At 35.7% G+C, this 25,284-nt stretch overlaps 1 protein-coding gene and 1 long non-coding RNA gene across 2 annotated transcripts in view; one reads left to right on the top strand and one right to left on the bottom strand.

The window, feature by feature from the left end:
* Window positions 1–7,133: 7,133 nt before the first annotated feature.
* Window positions 7,134–25,284, bottom strand: part of LOC129269596 (metallophosphoesterase 1 homolog) — a 59,357-nt gene continuing 41,206 nt past the window's right edge. Inside the window, exons 4-6 of the mRNA XM_064105774.1 lie at window positions 15,575–15,625; window positions 13,769–13,943; window positions 7,134–9,580 (exon numbers count right to left, since the gene is read on the bottom strand). Coding sequence (XP_063961844.1) covers window positions 9,402–9,580; window positions 13,769–13,943; window positions 15,575–15,625 — 405 coding nt within the window. The 3' untranslated portion in view covers window positions 7,134–9,401. The remainder of the gene's footprint in view (window positions 9,581–13,768; window positions 13,944–15,574; window positions 15,626–25,284) is intronic.
* Window positions 16,437–24,872, top strand: LOC129268855 (uncharacterized). The gene is made up of 6 exons (XR_010294736.1): window positions 16,437–16,542; window positions 19,046–19,213; window positions 20,005–20,172; window positions 22,085–22,239; window positions 23,557–23,678; window positions 24,527–24,872. It is a non-coding gene; the product is annotated as an uncharacterized LOC129268855 (long non-coding RNA).

The following is a 25,284-nucleotide window of genomic DNA, read 5'->3' as shown; positions in this document are numbered from 1 at the left end:
GGAGACCCGTCTTGAGAATAAGATATCCCAATAATTGAATGTGTATTGATCATAAAATCACATCATCTTAACATTAAACGTAAGAATTGAATCCTTCTTCGAATAAAGACCAAATTCTTTTTTTAATTGTTCATGCATTGCAGGGTAAAAAAAAAATCCAAGGAGTGTTGCATCAACATTTTTGTCCGACAGTTGTTAGATCTGACAACTTTCCTTGAATCTGACTGGCCAAGAAGCACTGTTAATCTGTAACTGTCGGATAAAATGAGACTTGACAAGTCCATTCATGAAATGCTCCCCTCAGGCATACCAGAAACAATTTGTGCAGAAACTCGGGTTCCCAGCCCATCAGGAAAAATTATTTTACTTTTTCCAGTCAGGAAAATATCAGGGAATTCGATAAAAAATACCTCAAATCAAGGGAAAAAGCCTCAAATGAGGGAAAAAATCGGAACTTTGATCAGCCCAAAAGTCGAAAGCACAGTATTCAGTCAGACTATGTTATTTTGTTGCATATCAAAACAACATCCATTGAATGACTGGTTATGGTGGTAGTATTACATTATTGTTTTTATACTAAAAATACATCTAATTCACTGTAACAACTTAGAAAACATCCGAAACTGGGAATGGGTTTAAATAATTATCAGGGAATTTTTAAACTTCATCAGGGAAAAATCAGGGAAATTTGTTTTCTTGGAAAGCTGGGAACCCTGGTTTAAAGATCATTGCAACAAACTTAAAGAGAACAACAGATATGCCATCCCTTTCTTAATTGGGTCGTAGCATCCTGAACAAATCTTGACCCCTTTTTCTGTGCAACTTGATTTTTACCTTAAATTTTTAAACTCTTGTTGCTCATTTATGCGTAAACTATTCATATCATATTTGGTATCAAAATAAAGAGGAAATGTTGAATGTTGTGATGGATATCATAATTTGGGGGTAACTTCTGAAGGTTTCCATGGCGAAGAAGAATAGTGTAGTAGGTTTCACGGTACAACATGTATCTTTCTTGGGCAAGTGTTGGTCCTGAAAAGGATCACCCAATCTCGACGTTTCGACAAGTGTGTTCTTGTCTTCAGGAGAAAGATAATTTGGGGGGTTATGTTGAAAAATCTAGGAATTTCCAGTTGTGTTTTTGTGGTATGCACTGTATACATAGACATGTTGCTTATACATATAAGAAATTAAACATAAGATGCACTCGGTGACACGACAGGCATTATGTTCATAAGAACAAAACACAAATAATTTTTTTTTAAAGTGTATGGTTCACCATGGGGCAAGTTACAAAATGGATGACGGATTGAAGAGAAGGAAACCAAAGGTGAGAAAAAGAATGAGAGTGGTGAGCATCTGGGCAAAATTATGCTTGAAAAGGCTTCTGTGGTGAAATTTGTAAAAAAAAAAATCAAATGAGAGAAACAAAAGGCAAAAAACAAAAAGATTAAAACATGCCTCGGGTAAAGTACATGTATGTGCCAGTTATCATGACGATTGTACATTGAGGGAGGTCAAGCATTTTGACTGTTCTATGGCTGGAGGGGATGCACTCCCACAACCAGCACTACCACAATAGAACAATCACAGAAGCCTAACCTGCTTTGAGTTAATACCAGTACCCAGTAAAGAAAGAGAGAGAACATTAAATTTTCTTCAAACACATCAAGGTGATCATAAATTGATCACTTATTTTATTGATTATTGGTTACAGCAAAGATGTCCGATACATAGTCAACAAACAATATATTATATTCATAGCAAGCTAACTCAATGCTTGAAATCTTGTATCAGAATTATCGATTCCAATGAAAATTAGAAGTACAAAACACAATGGCCTGTATTCTGAAGCCAGGTTTAACTTAGACCATGGTCTGACTCTGTGCTAAAATTATGGGAAGCCAAATGTGTCAAAATTTTGTTTACATTGAATGCTTCTTATGTTTACTGTTCTCTTTCCAAATTCTTTAATTGTGGAGACGATCTTATTTATCCTTTCCAGGCAGATAAGAATTATTTGAGAGTAAAATAAGCTGATACATTCTACCTCTACATTTACAGATTTATGTCACAACTGGCTTTCCATAGTTAAACCCCAACTTGAAACCAGAGTTTAACTTAAACCCGACTTGAGAATACGAGCCAATGAATGAGTCACACTCTCAGATGCATGTACACTGTACATGTGGCATAGTAGTGTGGGCTTACATGGCAGTTTGTATGTTTACAAAACTTTGATTGAGATGTGATTTATTGCATATATCTGGATCATGAAATTTGTTATCAAAGATATTGTTTTATATGGACCTACAAAGTTTTTTTCCAGTAGTGGGGGCTATAGTTACATGTAGGCTCTTTTCACTACATAAAACTAACAGCAACATCAAAAGCAACAAATTTTCCTTACAACATGTATTCATGTATTCCTAGAATATCATAACTTGTCAGAAAAGATGTAAAATCCTGCCGTTTATCATTTGAATCTTCAGAAGCAAGTAAAAAAATATTAACATGACATAGTAAGTCAACAAGTTCTGATATTTTCCATATGCCATAGGGAATAACAACAAAGCGAGTCACTGCTTAAGTTATAGAAAAATCTCTTTCCTCCTTTTTTATAAGATGTAGTCCACGGATCAATTGAATTGGATTAAAGGAGAGGGGTTGAAATAAGAAAGAGAAGAGTTGCATGACCTACATAGATTAATCACACATTACATAACAAACACTATGGGAGTCATTATGAATGCTATTAAAACATAACCTGGAATGGACCTCTATAACTTGTAGCAACAATTTGCCTAAGTGTTTAAAGATGTGAATGTAGCAATAGGTGGTTTCAGACCGCCTCGAAGTTCGTCAGTTCCAGGTATTCTCTGATCGGGAAATTTACCCCGATCAGAAAATACCAGGTATTTTGGTAATGTGAAAGCAAACTACGCGTAATTTCCCCGAAAGAAAATACCCGCTAAATAGTAGGTACTTGGCGAAATTACGAGAACTTTCGCGGGGATTTTTCCAAGGTCGCAGGTATTTTGGCAATGTGAAAGCAATTTACGGGAACTTTTAGCCCAGCGTGTCGTTGGGCGCGGGCGCCGTGGGTGGCTGCTGGGCTAGTGGTTTTGAATCTCGCGCCTTGCCTGCTTATTAGACCATACTGCGCATGCTCCTAACTTCAGGAATTTATCCCGAAGGGTATGTTTCGGGGCGGTGTGAATGCAGGAATAATTAAAGGGTATTTTTTAGCCTAAAAATGTTCTCGTAATTTAACGGGGATTCTTGTGATCGAGGCGGTTTGAAACCGCCTATAGAGTGTTAACATTTTTCTAAAACAAGTCATTAATAACCTTGACTTGTGTTGATTTCAGAAGGGATAAATAATATCCTGGTACCTTTCTAAAAGCTGGCCAATCTCATCAAATTACATTGCATTATTGTTATCATAGCCAAGTATACTGAGCACGCAAAGGGATGTTTTCAATGAAGTCCTCTCATGATTTATATTCTTACTTACTGATAGTTAACAAAGTTATGTTTAAGTAGCCCTTTATTTCATAATAAATATCACATTTAAAGAAAATTATAGTAGATTTAACAAAATAAATTCATAAACAAAAGTAAACCAAAACAGCATCTGTATACAAACAGCAAAAGCATATTAACACAAAAGTAGAATAAGTGGCACACTTACACATGAAATATGATCAATATGTTAAAAAATACAACATAAAAAAAAGATAAACATGACACCATATAAAACACACTCACTAAGCATAACTTACACAAGAAGCAATATCAAGGATAAAAAAACAGCAGCTGTCTCTAATACACAATCCAAATGGAGTTAAAAAATGAAGGAGTGTTTTAATGTGTGTAAGAAAAATAAGATAAAAACTTGGGTTTCACTACACAAAGCTTCGCGAATAATCATACCCCTGTTTTTCACAATTGATTGTACATTGTGGTAATATAATTGATTTAAAAATTGTTTTTATGTTCAATGCTAAGCTTTGTGATACTGGGCCCTGGGCATGGATTCAATATGAAAGAACAATTCTGATTGGTTGGTGGCACTGGCAGATCCACGGGGGGGGGGGGGGGGGGGGGTGGCAAAGCCAGCCCATGCCCCCCTCCCCCCATTTGAGAGGCACAATTATGTTTTAAAAAAGCTGTTAAAATAGAAGTGTGCCCCCCCCCCCCTCCTTGAAAGTGAAGAACTTTTTTTTCATCTTTTTTTTCTGCTTGTCAAATTTTTCCTCGGGAAAATGTGCCCCCCCCCCTTGGAAAATCCTGCATCCCCCTGGTTGGTGGGGAGTATTTTTAATAGAAAGAGCAAATGATAAGTTCTAAGAAGGAATATCTTACATAGAGGTGACCAATTCCAAATTTTTTTTTCTTTTAATAAGCATACATTAAATTCTATTCAATCAATTACAATAAATAACTTATTCTGAAATAAAGACTAATCTGCTGGCAGTACAATATATACACATAGCAAAATCCTGAGCGAAGGTGAACTTTTTCCAATCTTCAAGTATAAATACATTTCAAATTTACATTCCTATTTAAGTTTGTACATAAATAATTGTATACATCCTCATATAAAAGAGTATCAACATTCAGGTGCAGATATAACATATAGCAAGGTTAAACAAAACTTCAAAGGGGATATCAGGCTAAACAAGAAGATGATAGGAATCAAAGAAGTCTTATCAAACTGAAATTGCAATAAAAATTCAGAAACTTACATTCAATTGCAAATCAAGCACACGTTCCAAAATCAAGTGTAAGTCTTCAGATTTAATACAAATCAGTTGATTTGCTGTCTTTTGCAAATCGTCATTTTTGCGATGCAACTTGTCATCAAAGAGTGAAAGAAAAAATATAAAGTTGTGAAGTTTTGAAATTTCTTAAGTGATTTTTCTCTGTGGAACAGTTTAATGCATGTCATAACGAATACGCAATAAATAAACTGACATTGATGCACTCCCTATGTCTTGCTTGTTAAATTTCAAGTTAGATATCAAAATCACTTCAATTGTTTATACACAAAACTATATCCCTTAATACAATCAGTAGCCAATCTTATTTTTTAATTCCTAAAGCAGAAAAGAGGAACAACAATAATTCATACAATCAAATACAAAGAGTGGGGTAATGACATCATCCGCTCACTCATTGCATGTTCATGAGGACATACGTAAATATTGTTAATCAACAAAAATAATGCAACACTTAGAAATGCCTGAACTTCACAATTTTTCATCAGAGTTTGTTAATCCCATTATATCTATTCAAGTGATATCATTTTTAGCCTGGAATCACCCTTTAAGACCAACATTAAGAACCATTTTACATAAAGAAAGTTACATGAATTTCTAAAAGTGCTTTAAAGGTAAATAATAAAAATATGACATTTGACAGAGAACAGGTTTGATTATCATGATTCTGACACAAGACAGATCGAATTCAAGTAAAGAAATGTTTTGTAGACAATAAAATAGCATGAACCATGATATGATTATTTGAATTTTATCTTATTCATTTTCCAAATGTCTAATCTCTTTTTAAAAGCTGGATAAAGAAATAAGATTAACACCCTGCAACAAAATCCACCCAAAAACCTCTAAATTGCACATACAACAGCAAATATCTTTTTCGTAGAGTACTTTATCCATACTTCCATAACATCTTTTGATATAGCAGTACTAATTAAATCTTAAAATATGAATAATTTTTTTTCTCAATATCATAAATCTTATAGTTCCATTAAAGAAACCTATACATTATTATCATTTCAAGCATAAAAATGAACATATAGAAAAACTTAAATAAAATCTTTAAAAAAAAGTAGATTCTATTTATTTTTTTTTAACTCTAAACACCAATAATGAATGAGAGAATCGATAATCCATGGTAATTTTGATTTTCAATTAACAGTTTTAGATGTCACTCATTTTCAAGCATAAGAAGATTCTTATACTATAAACTCAAACATTAGAATTTGAACAAAAAACTTATCATAATCCAACTATGATTGAAGAAATGCAAGGTCTAACATCCAATGAAAATAGGCATACACATAAAAATCAAACTAAGGTGAACTTGAGCTAATCAACATTAAGGTTAAGATTAATAGCGGTACAAATAATTGCCTTTGTTCAGCAAGAACGAGCATAATTAATGAATATTATCAAATAATATGATAAGCCCCCAAAACAATGAAATATAATGATCTGTAGGAGCAAGTCCAATGTTTCTACATGACAATAACAATAGTATTATAACTCTTCTACTCTTACGTGTTCAACCCTTTGATTGCATTTTTGTCTGAAAAAGTTGTTGCAAGGTTTTCAATTCTTTTAATAACAGAGTCCGTAAAAAGCTTTACATCCCATTTTGATGAAATTTCCAGCATCATGCTCTCTTTTAGTTTTATCTTTATACTCAAATCAACCTGTTGTTTGGGTGAACTTACCCCCCCCCCCCCATCAATGCTGACTATTAAACTCCAAGGAACTTGACCTACCAAAAAACTTCAGATTTGTGCTTTATACTATTAACATACATGTATACCAGTACCCAAAACCCTGAACTAACATTGAGTGTTCATCATACAAAACTTCTAGAATGTATTCTTTTTGCCTTTGTTATGTATCGCCTTTTCACCCTGTAAAATTTGGAAGTTTCAGTCCAAGAAAACATGATAGATTTTAAATAAATCTTTCTCATCTTGGAAAATGGTTCATTATACTTTTTGTTCAACTTCTCAGGTAAAAAGTTTTATGCAACAGGCCCCAGGGGAGGGGACCTCCTAGGCCCCCCCCCCCTCTTGAGATCTCGGCCATCGATCACGCCCAAAATTGGCACAAAGGTTGCCTAGGACATAATCTACAAAATTCTATATTATGCAAATCACTATTAAGTGATTATGCTAATTTATGCGTACCCGTAATTAGTATGCAAAATCAAACTGTTTCCTCTAATTCCCTAAATAAAGCTCCAAATGTTCTATTTTATGGTGTAGAAACTATTTGTGGTGTTCTTAGCCAATAAACATGAAAAAATTGCGATATCAGATCAATTTCTTTTGTATCATATTGTTATGTGCAATTTCTTATGTACTGTACATGTATTTATTTGTTTTTCGAGCTTTTGTTTTCCATTGTTTTCCGATGAACTTTGTCGCGGACTCTTTTGAGATCATAAACAGCATAAAATAAATCCATTTAGACCAGCAAAAATAAAAATAATCATACATTTATGATTTTTGGTTGAAAACACAGTTTGCATTGGCTTTGGACACGAAATAATGTGTTTGAGCAAATTTTGGTCTGACATGCACTTACAAAATGTTGCATAATTTCGAAACGGCATACCCGGGCATCTCAAATTTGATCTCAAAATGGGCAAGACTTTGAAGTAAAAAGTCAGCGAGCGGCGCAGTAAACAAAATTTGCACGGCGAAAATATTGTGCGAATCGTTGAGGGGGGCTTCCGAGGGCCCCCCCCCCCCCGGCCAAGATAGGGTTAAGAAGCTACAGCATTTTATTATATCTCAATAAGTTGTGAATTATACTTGATGAAAGAGGTTCTCGCATTGATACATGATGCTATGATCACCTTGAATTTTGATATTTTGCTTTCCTTGAGAAAATTGATACTTGGTAATGTAGTGAGGATTATTTAATACCCCATAGATTATTTGACAACCATATCTATCACTCCTTTTTAAAGTTTATTTTCTATTGAAATGTACACCATATTGGCAATACTTTTGCCATTTACCAATACGAGTGTAAACTTGAATTATCATTACATGTAGTTCGTCCATCTTAATAAATTCCAATGTCATAAAATACTTGCACATTGCAGAAGCAATTCATATCCTTCAATATCAGCCTGATACAATAATACACCCTGTGTATAGACTCAACAAAAAAAATATATCTACCAGTATTCACACAATGCACATGCATAGCATACATAAATATCTAATAAAAGAGCTGTTTGCCAGCACAGCTGAATAGAATTTGTACAAAAGTTGTGCTATACAAATTCATCCTATCAATAGTATTATCATTATTATAATAGTAATTTCCAGCATAACACATATGAAGATTTAAGATAACACATTCTGATACTTGGCAATGTGTGGTAAAAACAAGACTCATCGTCTTCAGTTCTCATTGGGAGGAAATAATACTATATTCTAGACAGAAATGACTGTTTTTTGGTATTCTAGTAAAAAAAAAATAATAAACTAGACAAAAGTTCATAAACTGCTCTATATTACAGCCAGCTGACTGTTTATCCAGTCATGTTTACCTAGATTACTATAGAGTGTAATGTTTATTCTCAATTTGTGAATATAAATTTTTGAGAACATATTAAAATGTGTATAAAAAAGTCTACAAAATGAATATAGACTAACATAAATAAATTAAATATCATGTATTTAAAAGTTTCATACCCAACAAGTAATGCCAAAGTCTGACAAGTTTCTCAATCAATTACCAAAATGACCATAATGTTTGTTGTTTTAAACCTTATGGTTGTACTGCCTATCATGATTTCCTTTTGAAATAACAAAGACATTTTTAAAATTAATAATATGAACTTTCAAAAAGACATCCATGATTCACAAATAAATCATTGTATAGTCAACAATGCATAAATTGACCTTACAAAACTAATTCAAAACTTGACCATGGTAAAAGTTCCTCTCTCATTGATTATCTATTGCTTTTATGATCCAGACTACGTGTAGGTTGTGATTGCTGCAGCTCTGTATTTCTTTGACAAATTATACATCTAGGCCCAAATTCACAAAGGTGGTTTTGAAAACCATCAGTTGAATATATAGTTCAACAGTGTCCAAAACAGTGGACTCATGGAATAAATAGCGTATTTAACCATGGCAACAGGCGTCAATTTGGTGCACTGCGACAAAAGCGTGCATTTTGCATTGGAATTTTTAATCATATGCGGTATTTTAGCATAATTTAGGCAGGAAATCTGCATAAACCATGGGTTCAACCGATGGTTTTCAAAACTACCTTTTTTAATTTGGGCCATAGAGATGACAGTGATTAAGAGGCATTCAGTAAGGGATATAATACCTAATATTCCCACAGGAGTCACCTGAATGCCTCTTATTCACTGTAAATGTGATTTTATTCAAAGCTATTTGAACAGTCTTAGCAAATTCCACTCAGAAAGTTAGTGGTATTCACTAGCACAATCAATATTCCTTTCACCAACAAGATTCTCTCTATTTCACTTACAAAAATCCCCCATTTTGTACAAAAATCTTCCTTTGCACAGCAAAGACAGCACACAGACTACAGTACTATTTGAAGAAATATCACAAAATAAATATACAAAACCCATCATGATCATGAGCCAATATGAGAATTGTAAGAGTAATAGTCATGTCTCCTCCTTGCTCGAGGTCTACACATGAAGCGGTAGAAGATAATCATTGCTATGAAGATGGCAAATGCTGCATATCTATAGAGCTGTCTATAACGTGAGGGAAGCCATAGGAGTGTGTAGTGAAGGGTGCCATCTGCATCTAAGAGAATAAAACAGATGCAAAAAAGGTATTACTACAAATATTAAGCTAAGAATAAAATTCTGCAGCTGTACAACCAGTCTTTGTCATGGTGAAAAAGAGATATTCATCCACAATCAATACTGCTTTATGATAAGAACTTATGAAACTGCAATTAACAGAATATTTTAATGACGAAGGGGAGGTAAAAAGGGCATAACAACATTTTCACCTTTCAGGGAAAAATTACTGGGGAAGGATTAAGATCTTTCTCGATTACACACAATCTAATGAAAGAAATCAATGTATGAATCAGGAAAATGTTGAAATCTGTGGTTTTTCTCTGTCGAAAATCAGTCAATTTTCACAGAGCTTCCATGACAACCAGGGACACTAGGCAACCCTGACAATTTTTCTCCACTGATTCACTGAAACGTAAAAGAGAATACTGATTGTAGCCATCCATTGTTTCCATAATGTATAAACTACTGTAGTATGTTCTGTAACTATAATTAATAGCAAATTGAAAAGGGATCAATCGATCATATCATTGCACAAATATCCATATTTTGCAACTTTTAGGAAATTAATAATGAACAGTTAAACTACCAATTTGACAGATGGCTTTTAGATGAAAGTTGGCATTTCAATGAATTGATTTTATTAATAAGATGTATCATCTATCATTAAATGAACTTGAGAAATGTAATCCCATACTCTCCAACAAGATTCTACTTAAAGGGGAACTCAATCCTGGTTAAATGGGTTTCAATAAAAGCAGAAAATAAAACATAAGTAACATTTAAAAGATTTGTGGATTGTTTAAATTTTGTTTTTGTGAGGTCATATACGAGTAGCCCCCCCCCCCCCCCATTTTTTATGTAACATGAATTCAATAAAAAATAATTTTCTAACAAAAAGTGAGAACAATTTTATTTTAGTAGTTATTATATCATCAGAAATATCATTTCCTACTTGCTTGTTTAATAAAAATATTTTCAGTTATCATGAACCATTAAAAAATGAGAATTTACATCATATGACATATAGGGCAGTTGCTCGCATATGTGACTTCAGTGATTCATTTTTTTTTTCATTACTCTCAAATTCACTGATGGATTTTTGACAAATCTTTACCAATATTTTTTCTCCTTTTCTTACAACACCTTTATCGTCAGGGTAAACTTCACCTTTAATCAAATTGAACATTAACCATGTTTCAATCAAACTGACATGTTCCATCTGAACAAAATGCTGGAATTAACCCAAGACTGCAAATCATTTTATCGTCATGACAACATTTACATAATCAACGAACAACTGCCTAGCTTTGAAGTGCAGCTGACATACTTGTATATGAATCATTCACAATCCATTTATTTTTTGGGGGGGTCTGCAAACCTCCCTCTGTCCTCATCCACTACCCATCCCCTTCACTAATCCACCCCTTCACATTCCCCTGAATCTATCACACTTCTACATGAGGCACCTATTTTTCAATTCTATCTCTCACACTGGTAACCAATGCTGCCATTTCTTCATTACCATCAATCATCTATTTAACAGCCACCTGCATCCATCACCACCGTCATTATCCAGTCCAATCCCTCATTCTATTCCATCCTCAGTAGTACACATCAAAGCCAATCACACCTCCCATACATTAATTTGTCATCACAAATGAATTGTTTGTTGGGGGATGATTCCACGAAAACATAGCAGCTACATTGCCTCCTGTGCATGTAAACACTTTGGAAGTTGAAGCTACATGCTATGCATTATGTCAGCAACGTCAGATTCCGATTGAAAAAGGACCAAATGTACCCAAACATCTAGTTAAGCAATCAAGCCTGAAAAGCATGATATTTCTTAGCCCCAGCTTAGCAAATTAGTACAATACTGAATAAAAGACTAATAATGGAGTAAAAATCAGAGTGAAAAGCCTGAGAGATATTTCTATTCTCACTCACAAGCAGAAAGCATAAATATGTACTTACATGTAGATCACAAACATACTTAAAAACATTTTTTGTACAGATAAAGGCTAGATATAAACTTCCCTCTTTACCAATTACAGGATTAGAAGTATCATCGCATCCTTTAAATTTCAGAGTGAAAAATACCATCGTCACCACCTACAAGACTAAACCACGCTTGCCACAAATACCAATTAACATCAGCTCCTGATCTGTCATATTTCATGTTAACTGATATGGGTGATATACATGTAATCATCATTCTCTCCACCCCTCCCCTCACTCTCCCTCCCATTCCCTCTCTATCTCTCTCCACTTCCCTCAACTCTATCTCTCCTTCCTCATTCAGCTTAATTCATATATCAACTCCTACTCAACACACGTCTACTTTGTCTTTACCCCATCATCCATCTAGACAGACAGCCCCCAAGGGTTTATGTAGAAGTGGGACACTATACTATCCTGTGGTATCATTGAGTGGTATCATTGACCTACATTAAACACTCTCATTCCTAAAGTATGAAGTCTGCATCACATCAAAGATGGATGATACTACAGTCACATTTCCCCTATGGCAGCCATACCGCAAGTCAAAAACAGCTGTTTATTCATTTTTATCCAAACCACCTATATGTAGCTGGTACATGTACAAAAAAATGCTAAAACGGCTGTTTCGACTTGCTGTACAGCCGCCGTAGGGTAAATGTGACTGCACAATAAATAGCCCTTTTTTCACCATGACGGAAAAGGGAATGTCGTTCCATCTTTAAGTCCTCTATGTTAGATTTCCAGTACATTTTATTTCTTTCAAATTAATTCCATTTTAATTTCTGTCTCCTCACACCAGGTGCTAACCAAGGGGGTACAGGGGGTAGTAAGTGTCCCTTCTTTTACTCAAATTATGTACACAAAGAATACCCTGTGGTATGATGCCCTCTTGTACCCCTTCCCTTTCACAAGAAGGATGAAATATGTCTCTTTTCAAAGTGATGACCTTTTCTATCTTGCTTGACAAATTTGCCCCCCCCCCCCTCATAAAATCCTGGATCCACATTTGCCTGACACCATATCAGTCCATTACCTCTCACTGCGATAGCTACAAGTAGGTATGGCTACTCACCTATTACAGCTGCTGCATACGCCATATTGGGTACCCCAAGTGATAGCTACAATTAGGTATGGCTACTCACCTATTACAGCTGCTGCATACGCCATATTGGGTACATTGTACCCCTATGTGATAGCTACAAGTAGGTATGGCTACTCACCCATTACAGCTGCTGCATACGCCATATTGGGTACATTGTACCCCCATGCGATAGCTACAATTAGGTATGGCTACTCACCTATTATAGCTGCTGCATACGCCATATTGGGTACATTGAACCCCCATGCGATAGCAACAAGTAGGTATGGCTACTCACCTATTACAGCTGCTGCATACGCCATATTGGGTACCCCAAGCGATAGCTACAATTAGGTATGGCTACTAACCCATTACAGCTGCTGCATACGCCATATTGGGTACATTGTACCCCCATGCGATAGCAACAAGTAGGTATGGCTACTCACCTATTACAGCTGCTGCATACGCCATATTGGGTACCCCAAGCGATAGCTACAATTAGGTATGGCTACTAACCTATTACAGCTGCTGCATACGCCATATTGGGTACATTGTACCCCCATGCGATAGCTACAATTAGGTATGGCTACTCACCCATTACAGCTGCTGCATACGCCATATTGGGTACCCCATGCGATAGCTACAATTAGGTATGGCTACTCACCCATTACAGCTGCTACATACGCCATATTGGGTACCCCAAGCGATAGCTACAATTAGGTATGGCTACTAACCCATTACAGCTGCTGCATACGCCATATTGGGTACATTGTACCCCCATGCGATAGCTACAATTAGGTATGGCTACTCACCTATTACAGCTGCTGCATACGCCATATTGGGTACCCCAAGCGATAGCTACAATTAGGTATGGCTACTAACCCATTACAGCTGCTGCATACGCCATATTGGGTACATTGTACCCCATGTGATAGCTACAAGTAGGTATGGCTACTCACCTATTACAGCTGCTGCATACGCCATATTGGGTACCCCAAGCGATAGCTACAATTAGGTATGGCTACTAACCCATTACAGCTGCTGCATACGCCATATTGGGTACATTGTACCCCCATGCGATAGCTACAAGTAGGTATGGCTACTCACCTATTACAGCTGCTGCATACGCCATATTGGGTACCCCCATGCGATAGCTACAAGTAGGTATCCTATATTCCTCCATGAAGATATCTTCCGTGATGCGATCCAATGTGCTATCTCTAGGATAAACCTTCTTGTAGAAGTCCACCAGCTGCAGTAGGTTGTGCTTCATGTAACTTGACTGTTAAAGGATAAAACAATAAAAGCACATCTTATTTTCTTTACAATGAAAAAGTAAATGACAGAGACAATGACCTCAAATGACCTTTGACCCTGCATTGTGTATGTTCCTAAACGAAGTTAGCTGTAAATGTGCATGAATTTCGAAATTCACTTAAGGTTAAAAAAAATCAAACACAGGCAATCTGAATTTCTTTGAAGAGGCTGTCACTCATGGACGTTTTAGCCAGCGTATGCCAATGTACTTTATATGTGGCCAGCCGTTTCCCCATTTAATACCATTTCTTGAAAATGAGATCAAGTATTCCATTCTTGAAATCAAAGATTGCACTTCGATTACACAAAATATCATGAATTCAAATTCTTTAGAGTAGAGGTGTTGTGGCTCAGTGGATAAGTCTCCGGACTTTGAACCACATGGTCTGGGGTTCAAATCCCACTGCAGCACTCACGTCCTTTGGCAAGGCGTTTATCTTCATTTGCCACTCTCCACCCAGGTGTAGTAAATGGGTATCCGTTAGGAAGGACTTCCTTGAATGCTCGAGCATCAGATCAGGGTAACCGTGGTAAAGCTGGGGTAATGGTATGCAGCGCTTGGAAACATCTGTATTAGGCACTATTTAAATGTTGCATATTATTATCATTATACGAAGAATCTTGTTTGATCAAAAGGCAATTCTTTATATCAAGAAATGTGACTATAAAGAAAACCACTTGCCATGAAGCCTAAGTACTTCGGCATATATGCTGGCTAAAACATTCAGCTGTAACAGCCCTTTTAAAAGATACATGAGCAAAATTTTGTACTAAATTATTAACTGCTTTCGGGCTATCTATCATCAATTTCATAGATCATATGGGCAATTCCATAGGTTGGTGGACATGAGCTCAATGTGTCTTTGTACATATAGCCCATCTGAACCATAACGTGAGTAACCACTTTATCTGCACCCCTAGTAAAAACCATGTATTCTTTATTTTTTTAATTATATACAAATTTGTCTCCCTAATATACTTCTTTGAAATGGATGTAATCAACTTTCATAAAAGCCTTGCATGAGGACACTTTTCACTTATGTCCACTTTTCATTTTATGCATGTCCAAATCATGTAACATGAGTAACCGACACATTTCAAAGATTTGCCAGGAGCATAATGAAATTTCCCAAGTTTTGTTTTTATACAAAGGATAGTCAGACTGCGTACTATGTTGTGATAAAGAGATGTTTAGTTCCTATCAATAATAATGGAGTTACAGCTCCAAGTATGAGTCAAATGTAATGTGAGTAACCGTGGAATAGCCCATATAACCTTACATATTATGTATCAAGGTCATTTACCTTTAATCACTGTGTGTGTCATGAATTCTCATCAACACTCTTCATTACATATACATGTATTTGTAAACAACTGTCGAATATTTTATTCCTTCAAAAATATATCACACAATACTATCTCAGTTGTACAGTCAAGATGCCATTCAAATCGAAAAAATAATCCACTGTTAAACTATTGCTACAGGTCCATTGTTCTTAAATCTTACAAAAGTCAAATTTCAATATGAAAGCTAATATCATCCATACTGATCCGACCAGGCAAAGTTGAAAAACACTATCAAGAAGATATACTTACATAATGGGAATGGGCACTAAAGGCATACTTGGGTTTCAGCACTCGCATAATCTAGAAGAATGTGGAAAAATTATTAGGAACATATTTTGATACATGATATGTAACAAGAACAGTTCCATTGGAACATTCTGAACAGAAAAGAGCCAAGAAAGGGCCAAGCTACTTGAAATGGTTGGACACAAAGCTAGTGATAACGTTCATTTGCCACTCCAAAAGTTGTTTTAGAAGCAAATGTTTTGAATTTTCTTTCTTTTTTGACATGACTTCCTTTCTTTGTTGCCCCCAGCAAAAGAAAAAAACTTATGAAGCTTATCTACATCCAATTGTGATCAGTAGCTCTTCCTACCCTGCAGCCCTTAACAAGTCCACCCCAACAAAAACCTGATTTAAATGAAAGGAGAAAAATCCAATAAGCATATCACAGAAAATTTCATCGAAATCGGATGTAAAATAAGAAAGTTATTATATTTAAAGTTTTGCTAATAATTTCACAAAACAGTTATATGCACATCCTGCTTGGTATGCAAATAAGGAGGCTGATGACATCATCCATTCACTATTTCTTTTGTATTTCATGACATGAAATATTCTAGTAATTTTCTCCTCTCTCTTAATTCGCGCGATTACAAATAGTACTCTAGTTAGCGATTACAAAATATTGTAAACTATTTCGGTTATATTTTGCCGTTGTCAATCCGAAATGGATTAAAAATCGACGAATTCGCGCGCATTTAAAGTTAATCCAAACAAAATTACAAAATACTCAAACTATCTACCAATGAAAAGGCTTACAGTTTGTCACATGACCACGCCGCGGCGCGCGCTCATCAAGAAATCCTGTCGACTTTTTGTACCGCACAACATACTGTGCAAGTGAGCTGTTGAATCTAGGCATACCAGGATCAGGATGGCCGAACTGGAGTACATTTTACAAGATTTCGGGGAGGAAATCATTCAGATTTTGAAAGGTATGTGTTTATTGAATTGTACAGATCAAAGCTGAGGAAGAATGGGCTAATGATTGCAATTTGCAACTGTGATTGATTGAGATTGAAAGTACGTTTCAATTGACGCTGTAACTTTCGCGAACGAGATCTACGTGTACGTGTGAGTTGAACGTGAGATTAACACAACTGTCCGTCGCATGATGACGAGATCTAGTGGTCTAGTGTGTGTGAAGGGTTGGACCAAAAGTCAAGCACATCATAAAATTCAATATTTTGCAGTACTATGTTTACCTACCATCTGTTGCTATATACTCTGAATATTATTTTGTTGCAAAAACACGGCATAAAGTTAACAGTAATAACGAAAATCGCAGCGAGATCGAGACCCTACTAGCTCTCCTCAACCTCGGCTTTGTTGCCTCCAATCCAGTTCCAAACACAGGTTGTGGACTGAAGAGGTCTATACGCGGCCCGAACGCTGCAGACGTTCGAGCGTTCGGGCTGTCGCAGTTAATTCTGGGCAAGAATTTCGCATGCAATTAAGTTACAGTAGGCCTGAGACCAATTAGGTGCCAGTGTGAGTGTACCTCGACATTTCGTGCAGGCTCCACTTCACTACCTCTACATTACGCTCCACCTACCCGAACTTCGAGACCGTGAACTCTATCAGATATTCCAAATTACAAAGGTGGGATTTTATGGGGGAAAAATATAAAATTCATGCAACATCACGATGTTTAAAAACAAAAATAATATTCTTACTTTACACCAAGTTTCACTTCTTTTCCATGCTTCTATCAGTCTCAAAATTGGTGATTTAGAGCCAACATGATGTTCCTCACACATATAAATAATTCGCTGCCGTATCGCATGAGATGAGCTACCGGGTCCGGTCCGAGCTCGGACCCTCGCGCGCGCATGCGATGTTTTGAAATCGGCAGCGGATTATTTATACGTGTGAGGAACTTCATGTTGGCTCTAAATCACCAATTTTGAGACTGATAGAAGCATGGAAAAGAAGTGAAACTTGGTGTAAAGTAAGAATATTAGTTTTAATTGTTTTTAAAGATCGTGATGTTGCATGAATTTTATATTTTCCCCCCATAAAATCCCACCTTTGTCACTCGGAATATCAGATAGAGTTTACGGTCTCGAAGTTTGGGTAGGTGGAGCGTAGTGTAGCGGTAGTGAAGTCGAGTGGAGCCTGCACAAACTTCGCTCGAGGTAGTGTGATACACTATACTGCCTTGGCCTTAATTGGGCCTTACGGCTGTGAATATTGTTATTGTTAGTGACCGGCCAAGTAGTCTAGATCTAGACTTAACTTAAAATCTAGGAGATGGGTCTAGATCTAAATGTAAAAGATCTAAAACTAAAAGCTAATGTAAGTACAGGAACCATAGCCTTTACACAGAATGTGGAAATTGATTAATTGCTAATTAATGCAAATTAAAATCACCAAACAATGCTTTTTTTTTACTGTAGGTCTAAGTCCAACTTGACTCTAAATCTGGTAGAGCTAAGTACAGGGATCATAATTTGTGCATAGAATTTGGAAATTCATTAATTTGGCTAATTTATGCATAAGTAGGCCTGCACAGTTTTCCTTTATTGTGCCTTGAACTTTTAGCAGGTGACACGTGTGTTCTGTTAACACTCCATTAAGCGTTTAACCGCCGACCGTGCCTGCAGGCGCGCTTCCGTGAAATGGAAGCATGTCTTCATGTGACACATTATAAACAGAGTAAAAAACACCTACGATCTTAGAAATTGGTATCAATAGAAAGTATCTAGAGTAAATTCCTGTTATTTTGATATTTAATTTGATGATTTTTATAAAGTATTTGTTTATCTTTTATGTTAACTAAAAACCAGTAAAATTTTGGATCAAAATGACGTAATAATGTACACAAAACGCATACAGATAGGCAGGTCCAGTATAAATGCAATTTAGTATTTATGTTGAGTGTGTTACCATAGCAACGATTATTGATATAATAAAAACAAGAATTCCAATGATAAGAGTAATTCGTATTATTACTTATTTGTTGATTTACAGGATGTCTAATTAAAAAGGAAAAAAAAAGCAACTGGCCGACCCCGCCCACCGCCCCTAAAATAGGATTTTTCCAATTTTGGGGCCCTTTTTTTGCGTGCCGATATTATCTTCATAACTCCAGTTAGAATCAATGGTATTTGTGATTTTGGTTTACATAAAGCTGACAATAAGGCCAATCTTATTAGTAGAATCACAAGCTCACAAATTTACATCTTTATCACTAAATTGCATATTCTTTTAAAAATACAAAAATTTTAAAAATTATTATCTGTTTATTTGGTTACCATAGCAATACACTGAATGAGTTTTCCTTCCAAGAAGATTATGCTAGGATCGAAGGCTCAGGCCCCTTTTTGACTCAGGTTATTTATTTATTTTTACGAAGAATGCATGATTTTGCCTTTTGAAGTACTGGATCTCATGATATCATGTGACTACTTATGTTTTATACTTTCGACATGACAGGAGCATTTCTTCTCAGAAAATGAAGGATTCATTGAATACAGATTCAAGAATATGAGGCCGAATGGCAAACAGGGTAAGAAGAGGAAGCATGCCAAATCAGATGATCACAAACAAGAAGATGTGATAGTGGATGAGGAATTACTTCAAGATGAAGAATTACAAGAAAAGGTGTGAGAAATGTCAATCTTGTTACAGTGTTGATTCCTGCAAAATAATATGTGAAATAAGATGGGTGGCTGACTGAAAGACTTGTCTGAGTTTAAATAAACAAAAGATAATTCAAGATATTCTTAAAGCACAAATATAGTTTTGGTAAGGAAAAAGTAGAAAAATAAAACTTGCTCTATATTTGAAAAGACATCAAAAGTATTTTCGAACAGCTTTCACGCTTTGAACCGAAGTCAGATTAATGATTTTACAATAATTACACCTTGCAAACTGTACATGTAGTTATTATATGTATATATTTGTTCGAAAGCCCTCCGAACAATTAAAAAATAAGTCAAATAAATTATTAAAAAGTAAAAAAAGAGATTCAAAGCAAATTATTATTGGTCAATGATATGCCTTGATAATCATCATTCTTTCATTCTCAAGTTTGTTTCATCAATCTGAGTGACAATGCACATTTGGAAAGCTCTAATAGGTGATTTCATGCAGTTAACATTTAACGAAATTATATTGACAAATGTTGTGAAATCTATTTCTCATGTCGATATTGGCATGGTTTCTGTCATTTTGATGATGTAATTGCCATGTCGATGGCATCCCTAGTACGCATGCACATCTGTGTAATGTATGAAATGCAGAATAGCTCAAAATACGAGATCAAGGGGGCACCAAATTAAAGGCACGTTTAGAAGTAATACAAAGAGTATGTCCAAGGCAATAAAAGTGCCTTACATGTACATGCAGGTTATTTTGATGGTTGAAATAATACAGTAACTTCTGTCTTTCAGGTTAACTGAAAGAAGCACACAGTTCCCACTGCAGCAAATAAGGGGGAAATTATCCAATTTTTCAAAGACACTGCTGCTTATTGTCAAATGATGCTAAAGAAGAGGACAGACATGACCATTACAGACTTCATCACCACCTTTCCAAGGATACAAGAGATGCCAGAACTTGTAAGTTAACCAAAACTTTCATGACGACTTATTTAGAGGCCTATTTGATCACCTTTTCTTCTGCTAATTGGCAACACTTGTATTTTTACTTTAATGCTTAACGTGTTAAACAAAACATTTGCTTATAATATATCCACTAAGACTTAAATATGTTTAAAATTGTTATGATTGCCAATTTGTACTGAAAGAACACAGATTCTCACTATGTCTGATTGTTGTCAGTTTAAGGATTTTGATGCTCAGTTCCCTTATTTTTGGCCCATCTAAGTGAGCTATTGTGACCGCTTTTTGTCCGTTGTGCCTACACTGTTTACATTTTAATCTTCTCAAGAACCCCTGGGCGGATGTCGATCAAACTTGGTGACGATCATCTTTAGGGGGTTTATTCATATGGAGCATGTGCCCCCCCCCCCCCCCCAATTGGAGAAAGTGGGTAAACTTTAAAAATCTTCTCCAGACCCAAAGCAGTACAGTCATGATCTGTTGAATGTAGATACCTTTATAAATGGAGAATATAAGTTGTTTATGTCAAGACCTAGGATGGTCACCTTGGGCTCCTAAAGGGGATGAAAGATTGGAAAAAGGGTCAATTTGGGAAATCATATTTTCATATTGAATTTCTTTAGAACCAGATATCAGATTTCAACCAAACATGTAGATCGTCCTTACGTGGTAAGGACCTGAAGTTGTTCGTATATGGCATGTGGCAACGTGCCAGGGGTGGTGGGGGGGGGGGTCAATTAATTCTTCAGGTACCCAAAAGCCCTACAAACAAGATATGTTGTATAAATACCTTTATGGAAGAATAAGTTTTTCATGACAATATCTAGGCAAGCTACTTGGGCCCCTGTAGGTGTAAAAGAAAATAAATGGGGCCGGGGGGGGGGGTCTGGTAAATCAGATTGCTATCATCTTCAAAACCAAACGTGATGAGGATCATCCATAGGGGTAGGGACTTAAAGTTATTCATGTGGAGCAGGGTAATATTTACTTGATAGCGTTAAAGATAAAGAATATATGTTGTAATTTTAATGTAAATGACAAAATGCATGCACTTTTCTCACCAAGAGAGGAAATTGTACTAGGCTTTCCCGTTAATGTTATAGAGTTTTTCCCATTTTCTCCAGGTGTAAATAGGGCTTTTATTCCAATCATATTTAGGGTAGATCCAAAGTTTCTCAAATCATGCATGTTAAAGGAGAATTAAACCCTTGTAGCAAGTTAGCTTGTGTGAAAGTAGAAAAATCAAAGAATGAAATCAACGAAAGTTTGAGTAAGATTTGGCAAGTAATAAGAAAGTTATGAGCATTTGAATGTCAAGATCACTAATGCTATGGAGACATTGCCATTGGCAATGCGACCAATATCTGTGATGTCACAGACGTACAACTCTCCCCTTTGGACACTGAAAATATACCCCAAAATATCTTATTTTGCTCATTCTTATGATATGACAAACAAATAATCCATGATATAATGCTGTGAAACCTCTGTACTTGTCCTCTCATAAAAGAACACCTCATCTTGCAATAGACTCTATAAAAGAGAGAATTTAAGTGAAATAAGTATTAAAGTAATGGGGGAGTTCTAAGTCTGTGACATCACAGATCTCGGTCGCATTGCCAATGGGAGGATCTACATGGCATTAGTGATCTCAATATTCAGATACTCATAACTTTCTAATTATTCATTCAATCTGGCTCAAACTTTCAAGAATACGTTTCTTTGATTTTTCACTTTGATATGAATTCAACTGGTTTCTAGGGTTTCTTTCTCCTTTAATTATCCTTATGTGGGTTATGTCCATGTTTCATGAACTAGGCAAAATGTATGCATTGAATCATGGACCCAATGTTCTACTATTACAATCATGAATGTTAGGTTTACAAAAATATACTGTTTGGTTTTACAGATCAACATGGACTTTGAAACAGAACATGGGCACCTTTCTGACAATTTTATTTCAAAGTGGGAGTCGTTCTACCGAGACCGTATCATAAAATTAGGTTTGAGCGGGTATCCAGCGGTAAAAGAATCAATTCAACAGTTTTGAGGAAGGAGACAACAGTGAGTAAAGTTTTTATTTTTAAGGACTCCAGGCTGAAATTCAAATGATTTGAAAAAGTAGAGTAAAATATAAATCCATTCGGATGGTATTTGCGGTACAACAATGTAAGAGTTGGAAACGCCACATTCCGAGCTGAACTGCGCAGCTCGTCGTCAGGAGAACGAATGAAGATAAGAGGAAGATACAACAACTTATGTACATGTATGATGCTAGGTTTAGGCTGAAAAAAAAAGAAATTGACAACAATAGTAAGAATAGAGTTGAGGTGAAAGAAGGAGGATGTGGCAGTGGAAGTAAGTAGGTTCGTGCATAGGAAAGAGGGGGAAACATCAAAGGGATTACTTCCATGAATATAAGAACAATGGGAACTGAAGGGGATATAAAAGGTGCATAGAGCATAGAGGAGATCAAAGAAAGCGCCTTGGCATATATTGTTATATAAAAGAGTTTAGTACATCAAAGATATACCTTCAAGTCTTATAGAGTAAAATATAACAAGCGCAACACTAAAGATGTCATCAAAATCGGATGAAAAAGTAACAAAGTCACTTTTTTTTTTGGTGGGGGGGCATTTTTTTTCTTCAATAAAATGGTTTCATGCATATTCAATGAGCAAGCTGATGATATCACACCTCAACTTTTTATTTTGTATTTTAGTATGTGAAATAATTATTCAAATTTTCTGCTCCAGACATAATAAACTAGGATGACTGACTCCTGATGGAATGTTTATGATCATTGTTGTTACTGAGTTATGTCCATATAAGGGATAGATTTTTTATACACATATGATGTGTTGTACTTGTTAAATTTTACTCTACTTTCCAAATTATCAGATTTTCAGCCTAGATTCCCCCTTTATTTCTGATTTATATTTATTGTCAGTTTGGTTGTGCAAAGAAAATTTGTTTGCTGCTTTATCTAGGTGACAGCAGACAAAACATATTAAAAGTTATCCGTTTTCAAATACTTAAGTGGCACTCTCCATGATTATTAAAAAGATGTTCAGAGATCTAATGATCCAAACAACAGTTGTCTCCACACTTTTTTTGTCTTGCCTGAACAAAGTTTGGCCGAGACCTTGTAATCTCTCTCTCTCTCTCTCTATCACACATGAAATTGTGATGAAAGGATGGTACAATATATGCATTGCATTACAATGAGGAGATGATGCAATGTACATGTATGTACATCATTGCATCAAAGTGAGCAGATAAGATATAATCTTACCTACTATCATTACATGACAATAAGGGAGTGTGCCAAAGTTAATTAAACATATTAAATTATAATATCATAATATTTATCTTTTACAGGAGACCTGTGTGGTTTAACTGCACTGTTGCTGATGTTACATAAGCCACTGACAAAGACCAAGAACCCCACCTCGAGTTCAAGAGCATCGCCGAGTTTGGAGCACTTCATCCAGTACAGACCTGTAAGTAGTCAATTAGTGAATATGCGAATTTTGGATTCCCTACCAGACATCAATTTATCCTTAACTTCCTGTCCCACAATGCTTCTCTTTTGGTGTGTGTTTCTTGCTATTTTCACAAATTTTTTTCCCTATCTTTTTTTTTCTGTCTGTCCCTCTTCATTGGGTTTTTCTCCACCCGGCCCAATTAGTCTATGTTAGTTTTTTTTTCTTTTGTTCCCGGGCTTTGTGCCACCTCTTTATGAATCTTCCTCTACATTGGTTAATGCCTCTCCCCTTGACTTTTCACTATGAAAACTTTTCTATTTTTCTGTGTATCCTATGTATTAAGAATTGTGTGATCGTTAAAAAGAAATTAATTGTAGTATTTATTTATCCAACAACAATATCAACTTCATGTATAATAACAAATGCAAAAATATGAACAAAGAAAAATTATAATATGATTACAAATTGCAGAGCCAGAACTTGAAAGAGGCCATAGAAATATAATGCAGTGGTGTATGTTATCCTGAAGATGCATTCCAATATCTTATGTAATGCAAATTCCAGCTGTGCAGGCATGTTTACATGCAGTCATTAATCTCTCCTTCACTGGCAAAACCTCATTGTTGGCTTATAAATATTGTTGGCTGTTTATGGATCATGGCAGCCTCCCAATGCTTCATTCATGGGGTTGTTTCAAATATACTACAGGTTTACATCATGTAATTTTTTTCCTCCCTGTTTGAATACGAGAGTAATTAGGTTCTACATTTGTTTGAATATGATATTGTTGGGGCCTATGCTTTTAAAATTTGTAGCTTATGTTGTCAATGCTCAACTATCACTTCTTTCTGCTTCTTTGCCAGATTGGGACAGATGTTCAAGCGACAGCAGCTGGGAAGTCTGCTGAGTTTCGGCAGCCCTATATTCTAGCCCTTGGACACAGACGCAAGCCACTACAATCTTGCGGATCGAACTACTTCTTCAGTTTTCAGCCAATATTCATGAAATTTGGCACATACATTGGTCTGCTTGTGAGGATGTGCAGACACATTTTTCACAAAAGTAACTAGAAAACAAGGTGATATCTAGTTTGATATTACATTGCTGAGAGTGATTTATTATTCATGAGTCATAAGCTAAAGAATCAAGCAGAATTTACAGGGTCTTGCATTAAGACATAGAGACAAATTTAACCCTAAATAGACTGGGGAAGGGGAGGGTGAAAGGGCCCCCCCCCCCCCCTTGAATTTTTTTTTGCCATAAATCTGTCGATAAATCTCATGCAACTTTTGAGACCAAATTTGGGACGCCTGGGTATGCAGTCCGAAATTATGCATAATTATGTAGGTGCATGTCAGTCCCAAAATTGCTCAAAATGCAAATTCTGTTTGTAGCCAAAATTCATACTGTTCTCTTTACTTTTACTGATTAAAATCAATTAATTTCATGTTGTTTAAGATCATAAAATTATTGTCGACAATTTCCATCCAAAAAAAGTTGAAAACAAAGAAATACATATGAAATTTCAAAAACAATTAAATACTTAAAACACTTTGATACTGATTATTTTTTGATGTGCATTTGGTCAGAATCTCACGGGGAGTCTCTAAAAAGATTAGCG

Source organism: Lytechinus pictus, chromosome 10 (genome assembly GCF_037042905.1).
Source record: "Lytechinus pictus isolate F3 Inbred chromosome 10, Lp3.0, whole genome shotgun sequence".
In the NCBI taxonomy this organism is placed as follows: domain Eukaryota; kingdom Metazoa; phylum Echinodermata; class Echinoidea; order Temnopleuroida; family Toxopneustidae; genus Lytechinus; species Lytechinus pictus.
This window is presented reverse-complemented; position numbering and strand designations above follow the sequence as displayed.